The sequence below is a fragment of the Ceratotherium simum genome, chromosome X (genome assembly GCF_057802395.1).
Source record: "Ceratotherium simum simum isolate JZ-2026a chromosome X, ASM5780239v1, whole genome shotgun sequence".
In the NCBI taxonomy this organism is placed as follows: domain Eukaryota; kingdom Metazoa; phylum Chordata; class Mammalia; order Perissodactyla; family Rhinocerotidae; genus Ceratotherium; species Ceratotherium simum.
In genome coordinates this window covers 51,166,762-51,179,807 of record NC_141940.1, presented here as the reverse complement: position 1 = coordinate 51,179,807, position 13,046 = coordinate 51,166,762, and the positions used below count along the sequence as shown (strand labels likewise).

The window sequence follows — 13,046 nt, the reverse complement described above, 5'->3', positions numbered from 1 at the left end:
TGGACAAAACTGCAGCCCAACAAATATGCAAGCGCAACGGGTTTCCGGGCTCTCTCCAACTTCCACTAGCAAGGTGGTTGAAGCACCTACCACAGACCGCTTGCTTTTCCGGAATTCTAGCTTTACTGATTCAAATATCCTTGGCACCTGCCCACCCCACAGGCTTAAACTGAAAAGGTACAAATACCAATAAGATGTCTTTCCAGTTAGCTTCTTACACCCACCCAACTTGAATTCACCTTTTGATTTAAGCAAAGAACTTGTGATAAAACCTAATCAAGAGACAGACTGGGAGGAAATACACCCATCTACGTACAGGACATATCTTCCTGTAGTGTGCTTCTGAATGAGTTTTATTTTCTGCATTTCTGCTTCTATTTTGCAAATATTCTATAATGACATGAATGCCTTTAATATTGAAAAATGCAGATCTGGAAGGGGCTAAATACTTTGGTAAGTGTTCTAAGGTGCAACAAGGATGTTGAATTCCATGTAGAAGTTTTAAGATCTCTGCTGTCTGCGATGTCTGGCAAGCACAGTATATATCCGATTTGGGAACCTCTGCAGCAGTGAGCCAGGTACACAATATTTATTATAGTCTTCGTTTTGGCCCTGGTATATAAGTAAATCTGCTGCCATACCCATTTTTGATGGATGCAAAAATCTCAGAAATAAAACAAAGGCACTCTCAAAATTGCAGTGGTATTGCTAAAAGCAATAATTTGCTTCCTGATTTTGTATAAATTATAACAACCTAAATATCCAAACATAGGTGATTGGTTAAATATAGTATGTCATGGGTTGTAATGTTTTTATATTCATAGACATGGAGGAGGAACTGTTGTTAAGAAGGGATAAAAGCAAGATACTAAACTATATATGGTGAGATTTGGGAAGACTATTAGGTAATTTTATGCCTAGAGACCCATAAATTCCCAAATACTGTCTTCCTCCTGCCACAGCTCTTTCCTGTAAGGTCTTGAAGGAAAATATATGTGGACAGGGAAATGGCGAATGTCAAATAAGATGCCACTTTATTATGTGTTGTGCTTGTTCCTTTGTGCCCAGTGCAAAGCTCTCTGGTGAGTTTAAGGGGCCTCCACTTCACGCTAATTTCAAACCAAAATCTCAGGATCTAATTACCCTGTAACCAGCTGCATGGTGCAGAAGAGGTAAGAGCATGATGTCACCTGTAAGAAAAAATAAGCCACATTTGAGAGTGTGACCTCCTCCCAAGTCAGGGTGGAGGGTGGGCCTAGGTCATTTACCCACTCTGCTCATGGAAATGAAAGCAACAGCTTATATAGATGTCTTTTCAGGGTGAGGCACTCCTCCCCTGCCCTTCCTCTTCTTCCCCATCCCCACTCTCCAGCCCTCTCCCTTCCTTCCCTCCTCTACTTTCCCTTCCTCCTCCCTCCCACCCTTTTCTCCTTCCACCATCCTCCCCTTTCCTTCTCCTCACCCTCCCTCCCTCCTTCTTCCCTCTCCCTCCCCACTTTCTCTTCTCCCACCCTTTTCCCCTTTCCTTCCCCCTCCCTCCCCTCCTCTTCTCTTCCTCCCCCATCCCATTTCTCTCCAATCACTTGAATGTGTATCCTCCAAAGAAGAGCTAAGTTCTGGGAAATATATCAGAATGTTAATAGTAGTTACATTTTTTAAAATTTCCCTTTTCCTCAGTATTTTCTACTTTTTCTATAATAGGCATATTTTTTATAATTAGGAGAAAATGCTAGATTCTCATAGCATGATACACTTTATTTGACATTTATTTATTTTAGGTTGTAATAGAAGAACAAGAAAAAAATCAAATGATGTAAAGTGATCATTTTCAATGAAAGGCAAAGTAGAACATATACAAAGAAAATATGGTTAGTAACTTTAGTTTACAATTACACAGTATAAGATGAGGAAACATTTTTTTAAATACTGGGTCATATTAACACCTCGGTGGTAAACAATAACTTCATTATGATTAAATTTATAGACCAGTATGTCACATAAATAAGCACACAGTTGTATCATATATGGTTTTGATGGACATTCTTAAATGTACGCTAATCTTTTTTCAAGTAGTTAAATTTTACAATACACTGTTCTAGTTGGTATAAGCACTGTATTCCTACAGCAAAGTAATGAAGGCACAGCTAGTGCAAGCAGATTTAAACCCTTAGTTTTCTGGGCTGGAAAAAGAAAAAAAAAAACACTTGCATTGATACTTCAGGAACTTTTTTTTCAAATATTTGTCTCAGTTAACAATTCTGACAGTTTTCACAGCTATATTCTGGTAGGAACATGACAAAAAGACTTCACAAAAATCAAAACTCTGTAGCACCAAACTAACATGCTTTAGATAATTGACAGCAGTTTACATATTTTGAAGAATATTACACTACAACAGGCGAGATAGAATAAATTGATACTTAAGACAATTTTTTAGACTACCAAGAAAATATGAAAACACCAGACTGTAAGGAATACTAGTGTTGAGGTTATGAGGCAGGTTTTTTTGTTTGTTTGTTTTTTTCCAACGCTATATAAACCTGCTTCACTTCTGCTTGAAGTTTTGAGATTCTTGAATATTCTTTCAGGCAGCCTCTTTTTTATTTTCGACATTTTCTGTTTCTATAATCTTTGCCATCATCATAGGTACCGTTGACTTCTCCTGTATAGTAATAGATTGATTTCAGGATGACGTTATCATGTAAAATTTGACCAATTTCAAAGTCCTTGTCAAGGATAGCATCTTCTCGTGGTTCCAGCTTTCCGATTTGGGGAATCTCAGGAGGGCTAAAGAAATTGAAAAATGATGCATTAGGAACCACTCTTGGCTGGATTTTAATTTCTCCAGTAGCAGTTGTGCGAATCTGAGTTGTTGTCATGGTAACATCCTTTCCTCTTCTCCAATCTATCTTACAGCCTTTGCAGTCTTGGATTTCCCATCCCCAAGAGAAGAAGGGATCATCGTGATCTGGTTTTGACTTTATTATATATGTCTTGGTCAGCATCTCATCTCTGAAGTATGGGTTGGGTAGAAAATAAAATTCAAATGTGTAACTTATAGGCTGGCCAGGTTTTGAGAACTTCAGGCTAACATCTGACAAAAACTTCAGAATAGGCTCATCATACTTCTGAATCATGGGCCCAAGCTTGTCAACATTCTTTAAAACAGTCAGCCAGTAGTCAGGAATGCCTTTAGGATCTTCTTTTTTAGGCTTTCCCTTACGAGCTCTTTTAAGATTCACTCTTTCTTTAGGCCTGACCTCAGGAACTCTTTTAGAAGCCTCTTTTACTCCAGCCCTTGCCTTAGCCTCTACTGCCTTAGGCTGTCCTTTATCTTCTGCCTTTGCCTGGGGGACTTCTTTAGCATCTTCTTTTACTTCAGGCTTTGCCTCCAGCAAATCTTTAGACTCTGCTTTTTCTTCAGCCTTTGCCTCAGGAATTTCGTTAGGTACCTCATTTTCTTCAGCCTTTACCTCAAGTTTTTCTTTAGGGTCGTCTTCTTCCTCACCTTCTAAGGCAGGCATTTCACTAGGGCTGTCTTCCTGCACCTCCTCATCACTGCTGAACACCTCATCCTCTGAATTCCATTCACATTCTTCTTCTGTAGGTTCATATTCTGCATTGATGATTTGAAATCGCCGATCATATAGAGGCTTATTGAGTTCAGCATATTTTCGTTCGAGATCGTGAACTGCCTTTAAGAACAGAGCGTCTACCTTGTCACATTCTTCTTGAATATTTCTGAGCGCCTGCACACGATTTCTAACTGACTGAGGCAGCCGGTCCACGAACTTTTTACCCGACGGAGCCCGCCGCGCCCTTCTGGAAGGCCCAGGTACCCTCTTCTTTCTATATAAGCGGCTGCGGCTACTGCTGCTGCCACTGCTGCTGTAACTAGTGCTTCTGCTCGAGCTACTGCTGTCAGATTCTTCCCCAGAATCGCTAGACGAGCTAGCCAGCATCTCTTCAGCAACCCCCTGGGCGGCAGGTCCCGAGACCATGTTAAGATCCGCTTCTGCCATTTTGCAAGCCAGTAAACCTCTAAAGGTGGTGACTACTGCTGAGACCGCGCGCCCAGAGATGGGCAGAAAATGACTCACGGATGCTTGGGTGGCGGCAGCGGCCCGGGCTGAGAAGGTGGCAGCGGCGAAGGCAGCAGTAGCGTGGGGCGGGACTGGGCTGCGGCGATCGCGCGGAGATGACAGCGGCAGTGGAGGCCTGCGCGAGAGCGGCGGTGGCAAGGCCTCTCCCGGCTGCCGCCGCGGTGGACAGAGGCGTGCCGCAGCCAAATAGCGCAGTGTGAGACCCCAAGTTCTCTTCACGGTTTAGATCGGCAGCCCCCTCCCCTTGCAGTCAGACCTCCTGTTAGTTTAGTTCCCAGTGTGCCTTTAGCTCGCACCTCATTTGCTGGGCAAGTTTGATTGACAGTCCCTAAGCCCAATGAATGACCAAACGCACCGCCCGCCTTCCAGGCTCCGCCCATCTTCCCAGACGCTCCTTGGTAGCTGAGGCACACACCCCTGGAAGACGATTTTTCCCCTTTAAATTCTACCTTTATAGTTTTATAATTCAAAAAAAAAAAAAAGCTTAGATATGAGGTAAAAATACTAGCCATAGTTCCTAACGAGGGAAGAGGAGTATCTTTCTCCCATCCGCTCATCCTAAATTCCCGTTTGGTTTATCAGGGGCCTCTTGACAAAAATCTGTTTTTAAAAAATTGGATGAAAGTACTCCCAGTGGCATCATTGGGTAGTGTGATTATGGATGATTTTTTTTAATCTATTTTATCTAAATATTCTATGAGCATGTATTTTTACACTGGAAAAAAAGGAGAGTCGTTTATTGGCAAAGGAGGGAGGGGCTAGAAAGCAGGCATGTTGCATTCCACGTAGCAGTTTTAATAAGTGCTGTCTGTGATGTTTGGCAAGCCTGCTTTATATCCATCTACAAGGTTTTCGAGCCCATGTTGCCGTGAGTCAGTTGCACCATTTTTACTATATTTCTCTCTTTAAGCTGGCATATAATGTACCTCAATCTTGCTGCTGACTTGCCAGTTAGCCCTTCAAACCTTGTAGATAAAATAAAAGGGTATTCAAATGTTAGGTAGTATTATTTAAAAGCAGAAGGTTTGCTCTATACTTTTGTGCAGCAGTTTTCAATTCCACAAACAGCAGAATGGGAGGGGAATTTGTGCTGATGAACGTGCATCCTCTGTCAATATATACTTCACAATGTCATCTTCCACCAATTTCCTTCTAACATTGTAAAATTCTAGCCATATTAAAAGTGTGATTTACAAGTCCAGTAATATGTGAATAAACTTTTGAAAATGAAATTTAAAAACAGGTATCTGTTATTTTTATTTACAGGATTCTTTTCTGCTACAGAACAACTCCCTTGGTACATCCAAAAAGACCAGTGTTTACCTTTCATTAAAAGGTAAGGAACATATTTAGCCCATTTTTATGAATGACAAGAATTACCTACCTGTATTTGAATAAAAATTCACAGAATATAGTCTTTTAAAGACTTAATTGGAAGATATCTTGATATTTCTATGGAAGCAGAAAAATCCACGGAGGTGATTTGACATACTAATGTAGAAAATAGCCTAATTAATCACATTCACTATCTAAACCTGCTCATAGAATACAAGTAGTAAATTAAAATATGAATTATTTTATTTTAAATGAGGAAAATGTTAGATTAACTTTTATGTTACTTTTTTATTGTAGGATTTGTGCTTTGTCGTTTCATCATATATTTTATAAAAAATTAGGAAGCACTTGTCTTCTATTTTGTAAATGGATCTACTTTTATTGTTTATTTCTGATTGTCAAAGTATATAAGCATTTTAAAGAAAAAATACAATATAGAAAATTCCAATGATAGTAAAAATACACAATCTTAACAACCAAACTATAGCCATTGTTAGCATTTTGATGCATTTCCTTCCAGAAATTTCTTTGTACATATACACACCTGCCTATTTATATACACTGTTTTATCTATGTGACATCATATTATGTTTTGTAATCTGCTCATTTAATTTATCAATTGTGGCTATATTTTCATGGTAAGTAATCAACATCTTATTTTAAAATAGATACATATTCCATGGAAATATTTGCCTTAATTTATTTAACCAGATTCCTGTTATAGGGCACCTATTTCCCACACTCTCTCTCCACTAACATACATATATTTTCCTGTTATAAGAAAATTAGCCCTGGATATGTACTGTATGCACTTGTGAAAATTACTCACAGGATGAATTCCTAGAAATGAGAGGGCTGGAATAAATTGTGTGCTCATTTTATTCTTTGATACATATTGTCAAACTTCTCTCCAGAAAAGTTATCACAATTTACAGTCCCATCAACAATGAATGAGTTCATTTATTTAGTCATTCAGCTAATACATTCCTGTGCTTGCCATGTGCCAAGCACATGTGGTAGAGGATAGCAATAGAATGGTGAATAAAACTTACTAGGTGCATATCTTTTCATTTCATAATTTAAATCAAAACATATACTGTGAAAATGATTTAAATCAATAGAGTTACGACATAAATATTGTTCTACAACTTATTTTCATTTAAAATGATGGACTTTTTTTTAATGAATGATCTTACATTTTTATAGCACTTTAATGGTTTCATATACATGTTAAATTTTGTACCATCAGGAATTAGTATTTTGGAGTAAGAAATGAATTAGGGATCCGTATTTTTTAAAAACATATGTTTTTATTAGCAAATAAAATCTAATAAGTAAAAATTATAAAAAATAAAGGTCTGCTCTCTGTTTCTATAGGTTAGTTTGTATTTTGTAGGATGTTATATAAATGGAATCATGTAATATACCCCTCTTTTTACTTGTCTTCTTTCACTTAGCATAATTATTTTGAGATTCATCCATGTTGTTGTGTGCATGGAGAGTCATTTTCCTGTTTTGTTACTGAGTAGTTATCCATTACTTGGAAATACCGCAATTTGTTGATAGGCATTTGTGTTTCGAGTTTTGGGCTACTGTGAATAAAGCTGCTATGTTCATTTGTATATGTCTTTGTATGAACATGTGTTTTCATTTGTTGGTGTGTATATTTAACTTTTTAAGAAATTAGGTGTTTTCCAAAGTGGTTGTACAATTTTGTATTCTCACCAGCAGTGTCAATACTAGGTGTGGTCACTGTTTTTAAATTTAGCCATTTTAATAGGTATGTAGTAGTATCTCATTATGGTTTTACTTTTCATTTTCCTAATGACTAATGATGTTGAACATCTTTTTGTGTACTGATTTACCATCCACATATCTTCTTTGGTGAAGTGTCTATTCATATTTTGCCCATTTTTCTATTAGGTTGTTGTCTTACTATTGAGTTTTGAGAATTCTTTATATACTCTGGATACAAGTGTTTTATCAGATATAAGCTCTGTGAATATTTTCTCCCAATCCGTGGATTTTCTTTTCATCCTCTTAATAGTGCCTTTCATGGTTTTTCAGAGAGCAGAAGTTTGTGATTTTGATGAAGTCCAATTTATCATCTTTTTTTTTCTTTTATGTACCATGCTTTTGGTATCATTTCTAGGAAATCTTTGCCTAGCCCAAGGTCACAAAGATATTCTTCTACTTTTTTTAGAAGTTTTGTTTAGAAGTTTTGTACTTTCAGAACTTTAGATCTGATCTATTTCTGTATGTGTTACATGATATAAATTGAAATTTTTTTTTACATATGGATATCTAATTGTTCTATCTTTATTTGTTGAAAAGACTATCTTTCTCTACTGAATTACCTTTGCACCTTTGTCAAAAATTAGTTGTCCATATATGTGTGGGTATATGCTAGACTCTTTATTCTGTTCCATCATATATTGATTTTAATCACCTAATTGGTAAATATTTGTTAGATATGTTTGAGAGAGAATGAGAACCAAATACTGGGCTAACAGAATTTCATTACAGTGGAGACAGTTACAGCAGCTGGATCTTCATCCTTGGCCTTTCATTTCTGCTCTCAAATATCTGAGAGAAAGTGGCAAATAGCAGTAATAACCTAGAAAACAAATAAAAACAAGAAATACAAATACTCTTCTATTTCCTGGAGTTGCCAGTGTGTGACTGTCTACAGTCCAGCCAGAGGGATGGTAGCTAGCATTATTCAGGAGCACAAATAATGCCCTTGTTTTTCTCCCCTTTGATAAGAGAGACCTGTTGGCTAAAATGTAAATAAAAAGTATTTTCAAGCGGTTAATAAGTTATGGTTTAAAAAGGAATAACAATAAAAAATGGTTATTATTTCATACTATGGTTTTCAAAGCAAAATTGTCTCATTCCATACTCATTCCTAAAATAAGGATACACACAAATGAATAGAATATAGTATGTGGCTATAACTGATTTTTAAAGGAAATATTTGTGAATTACATTTCTGGCACTATAGCCTTAACTGCATGGAGTTTAAAAGGGCAGTTACAATTTATGCAATGGCAGAAAAGGAAAATCACTTACTTATTTGGATATTTGTTCTAATGCTAGCTTTCAACTTAAAAATAGCATACATTGTTCAAAAATGTAAATCCACATCACAGAGGAACACTTTTACAAGGGCAGTCAAGAATCTTTTGCTGATAGTACTCATTTGAAGAATTCCCACACTAAAATTCAAATAAAGCAAACCTGTTTTATTGCAAGTTTGGAAGCATTTTATTTAATTCTGCTAAAAAGAGGGAAAAAATTCAAAGTATTTGAATGGTGAGCAATGTCCATACATGTATATCTGACTATAATAACTATTTCTTAATTTTGCATTACATTTGGACAATGTAGAACAAGCCAAAATTGACATTTTATGTCAATTTTCATCCAGAATTCCAAAATATGTTTAATTAATTTGATTAAGTGCATCCTCTGAGGAAAATTGAGTCTTATGGTACTGCAAATATTCCTGCCAGTGGGAACAAATACATATCCTGCAGCTCTTCAGAGATGATGGTCATTTTTGTATCAAACAACATACACATAATTCACAAAACCCTGTCTTAGAATATAAAAGAGGAGAATCCCAACAATAATCAAGCCTCAGTATTTGATTCCTTTAGTGAGACATTATTACTTAAGTGATTTTAGTATAGGTTCTGGAGTCAGAATTGCTGGGCTTGAATCCTGGTATTTGCTCTCACTAGTTGTATTAGATATTGGGCAGACTACCTCACTTTTATTACCCGTATTCTCCCTCTTTAAAATGGGGCTAATAATGGCACATAAAACTCAAATTCAATATTGTTTGATATTTTTAATAATATTATTATTGATCAAGATTGTGTGTAAAGTAACCTTTCATATTATATAGTCTCAAGCCACTCATAGCATTTCTTTCTGACTATATTGTGACTTCTATTTTGGAAGCAGCATAGGAATCTACAAATAGAGATTTTCCAACTCTAATATGCATGAAGGTGGAAATTTCATGGATGTTGGCAACTCCTTGATATTAATTATAATATTAGGTCTTGATAGTTCTAAGGTCAAATAGCCACTCATCCTGATTGGCATTATCTGCCTACAGAATGTCTCCTGCTATTTCAAAGGAAAAAAAAATCAATACAATTTTAATATAATTCCATGCCAAGTATTATAATATTTTACACCACACACAGCCCCCTTTCTTTCTTGAGAGCTTTCAAACTTCCTAACAGTCCTAAATTATATAATCATTTTCTAAGCCTTGAACTTGTATCTCGTGTTTATTTTTGGCACTATTCATTTTTATTCTATTATGAAGGTTAAGAGTATAGAATTTACATACAACTAACTATATATATATTAAAATATAATATAACTCTCAATGTGTTAAATAATGACTGCTGTTCTTGATATTAATAAGATTTTTTTTTTATTTTTTACGTGTTGGTTTAGAGTACTGTGCATTGTGACTTAATTTTAAATACTCATCTAATACCTTAGATTTCCCTTTTTATTTTCTATTACTTAGAGTAATGATGTCAAGCCTAACTAACAGCTGTGTGAAAATATTGTCCTCGTTAGAAGTGAAAGGAATTTTAGAGATGATCTAGTCCAACCTCCCTATACAGATCAGGGAAAATGACACCTTCTCTATTAGATGGACATGCTAGGTGTTTCCAGGTGTTTGTCATTACAGACAATTCCATGATTAACACACTTTCACATATATTATTAGGTATTCAAAAAGTCATTTTCACAAATGTTAATGATTTTGGTTTAGGGGCAGATTAAGGGGTAAAGATTGTTCAGGTCCTCCAATAATAGAGAATTATTCTAAGTATTATGTAGTAAGTGTTCATAGTTGTCACTGAATAGTAATAACTAACTTTATCACTTTCAATGTATCAGACACTGGACCAAGTGCTTTACTTTGACTATTTCAATTTAATAAACCCACTGAGGGGTTTATTATCATCCTCATACTATCTTTATATGGTATTATCCTCATATCATCCTTGTATCCTCAATGATTGCTAAGTGAATAACTTGTTCAAGGTCATATAGTTCATAATCGGAAGAGCCCAGATGTGAAACCAGATGATTTGATTCCAGATGTTGAGTTTCTAACCACTCTACCATACCATCTTTAATGAACAAAATTGAATAAACTTCTGGACAGAGGTGCTGGAACTGGAGATAAGTGACAGCCATGGCCACTCGTCCATTCCCCTGGTAATAGTTATGTTCTCGTGGTGTTAGTACCTTTAAAGGCATCAGGCCTCGAGTTCCTCTGGCTTACACAACGGACTTAGCTTGAACTGACAAGGTATACTAGAACAAGCTAATTTAATGAAAAAGATGGTTTTCATTAATTCTAACATACTTAATGACTTTATTTGGTTAACAGCCAAACACTGGGAGGTCAGAGCTTAAAGTAAATGCCAATGTATCCAATCTACAATTAAGTGAAAAATATCCTAGGAATTTTTCCATTTAAGTATCCCTAGCAGCAGAGGAACCTGTACTTTGAGGAGCCTGAATGTATGACCTGAAGCTACCCGTTGAAAGCAGGAAACTCCTTGAAATCTATACATTTTAACTATAAATTTCTTTTCAATATTTGACTTGTATTCCATAATTTATTGACATTAGTTTTTATGTAAGGTAAGATTCCTTGTTCCTGAGTAAAATTGACACCCAGGAAGATACACTATGATGATCTGATCCATTTTCCTGTGAGTTTCAGGCAACAGCACAGGCTCTGGGGTCAGACTACCTGGATTTAAATCCTTCCACTCACTGTCTGTGTGACCCTGGACAAGTCACACATCTCCAACCCTCTCATAGGTTATGTTATCTTTATAAAGAGGATAATGATAGGAAGTGCCCCATAGGGTGGTTTTATAAGAATTAAGGGGAGAATCTATGTAAATTATTTGTCAGATGCATAAAGACTCAATAAGTGTTTTCTATTATTATACCATTCACAGGGCCACATGGGGATTCCTATCCCAGTTGAATGAGTATGATCCAGGGCCAAGGCTAATGAATTTAATCAGCTTGAGTTGCTGTGTTTTACATGTGCATCATCCCTTTCAAATTAGAAAATAAGTTGAATTTGCCTTGTGACCCAAAGTCACATTTTGTTGTTAAGGTGAGAATTAATATCCTTGGTTTAGTTATGCTCCATTGTGGCAGGCTTTTCAATTAAATTATATGCTTAGCATGTAGTAAAGGCTAATGCTTCAGCAAATCTGGTATTAATATTTTCAAGGTGAAGATAGCTAACACTTCACTGTTCTCTAACTCAGCAATGAAAGAGAAGAAGCAAGAAAATTGCATCATGACTGACTACAAGTGAGTAAACGAATAGGATGTCTAATGAACTCTTTGTTTTTAGTTTTCCTCAAAAAATCCACTTAATACAGAGAAAGAAACAAGAAATGGAGCCATAAATTCTCCAGATTTATTACTTTGTTTTAGTGAGTCTCTTAAAACAGATGTAACCAAAATTTCAAAATTATAATATTAAGCAGGTTTGTCTGTCTTTTATAACCAATGTTTGTCTGTCTAAAAGACTAAGCATTTTCTGTTTAGAGGTAACCAAACTAATTAATACAGTTTCATTATCTGACATGAGAATGTGTCTAGCCTTCCCTGTAAAAAAGGTTAAAAATGACATAAAGAAAGAATTATGTAAATTATTAGACTAAATGATCAGTCTGCTTGCAGCTGCGTCCACGCTCTTCCCTAGCTTCTAATGTATGCTATACATAGTTCTTTGAAAAATCTTCCTGAAAACACTTATCATTATCCCTGCTCTAATCCCAAAATTTTAGTGATACTGTACTGTCTGGAATCAGACCTATGTGTATATGTATAAACTGTGTCTTTTACCCTCTGGTGACCTTGGGCAAATTTCTCAACTCATTTTGCCTCAGTTTCCTCATCTGTAAAATGAGAATAATAATAGTACCTACCTCATAGAGCCATGGTGAGCTTTAAATAATATAATACATGTAAAACCCTTAGAACATAGTGAGTGCTCAATCAGTGAATTCTAACTTCCTTACTAAACTTATCTTCTCCAGGAATGCTTTCCCACTGGAATGTAGTTCTTTAACTCTTCATTTCTTTTAAGGCTTATTTACTCAGGCTACATTACATTTTTGTATACTTTTTGATAAACATTATAACAGAGCCACATAGGTCATTTCTTATATGTACACACACACCTTCTTTTCTTAAGTGTATTTTACATTTCCCTAGGACAGGACCAAGATATTTTCTTGTGTATAACTCTCCATCCTTGCACAGAGTATTGCTCTGCACGAGAACACACTTAGTACTAAGAAACTTCTTGAACTAATGAACTGGCTCCCTGATAGCAGGTCTGTTTTCACTTGCTGCTGAAGTAAAAACGATTTTTAGCCTTTAATTACATCCTACTTTTATTTAATAATTGTCCCCTAAATGTGCCAAATTTACTGGTGCATAACTGCCACGCGGCAAATCACATTAGTTTACTAAATTTTCAGGATTCAAAGAATTAGTGTTTTAGCAACCAATTTCTAAATAGAA

At 36.0% G+C, this 13,046-nt stretch overlaps 2 protein-coding genes across 3 annotated transcripts in view; one reads left to right on the top strand and one right to left on the bottom strand.

The window, feature by feature from the left end:
* Positions 1 to 1,734: 1,734 nt before the first annotated feature.
* Positions 1,735 to 4,352, bottom strand: NAP1L3 (nucleosome assembly protein 1 like 3). Its single transcript, XM_004436738.3, has one exon. It carries the CDS (start codon positions 4,020 to 4,022, stop codon positions 2,601 to 2,603), a length of 1,422 nt encoding a protein of 473 aa, XP_004436795.1. The 5' UTR covers positions 4,023 to 4,352; the 3' UTR covers positions 1,735 to 2,600.
* A 174-nt stretch (positions 4,353 to 4,526) lies between these two features.
* The window catches only part of FAM133A (family with sequence similarity 133 member A), a 44,715-nt gene continuing 36,195 nt past the window's right edge, over positions 4,527 to 13,046 (top strand). The window contains exons 1-2 of one of the 2 annotated variants that reach the window (XM_014792362.2): positions 4,527 to 4,598; positions 5,370 to 5,439. The gene's annotated coding sequence lies outside the window, so the exon portion shown is untranslated. Of the gene's footprint in view, positions 4,599 to 4,916; positions 4,972 to 5,369; positions 5,440 to 13,046 lie in introns of those variants that run through there. The other variant, XM_087427776.1, reaches the window with a different exon arrangement.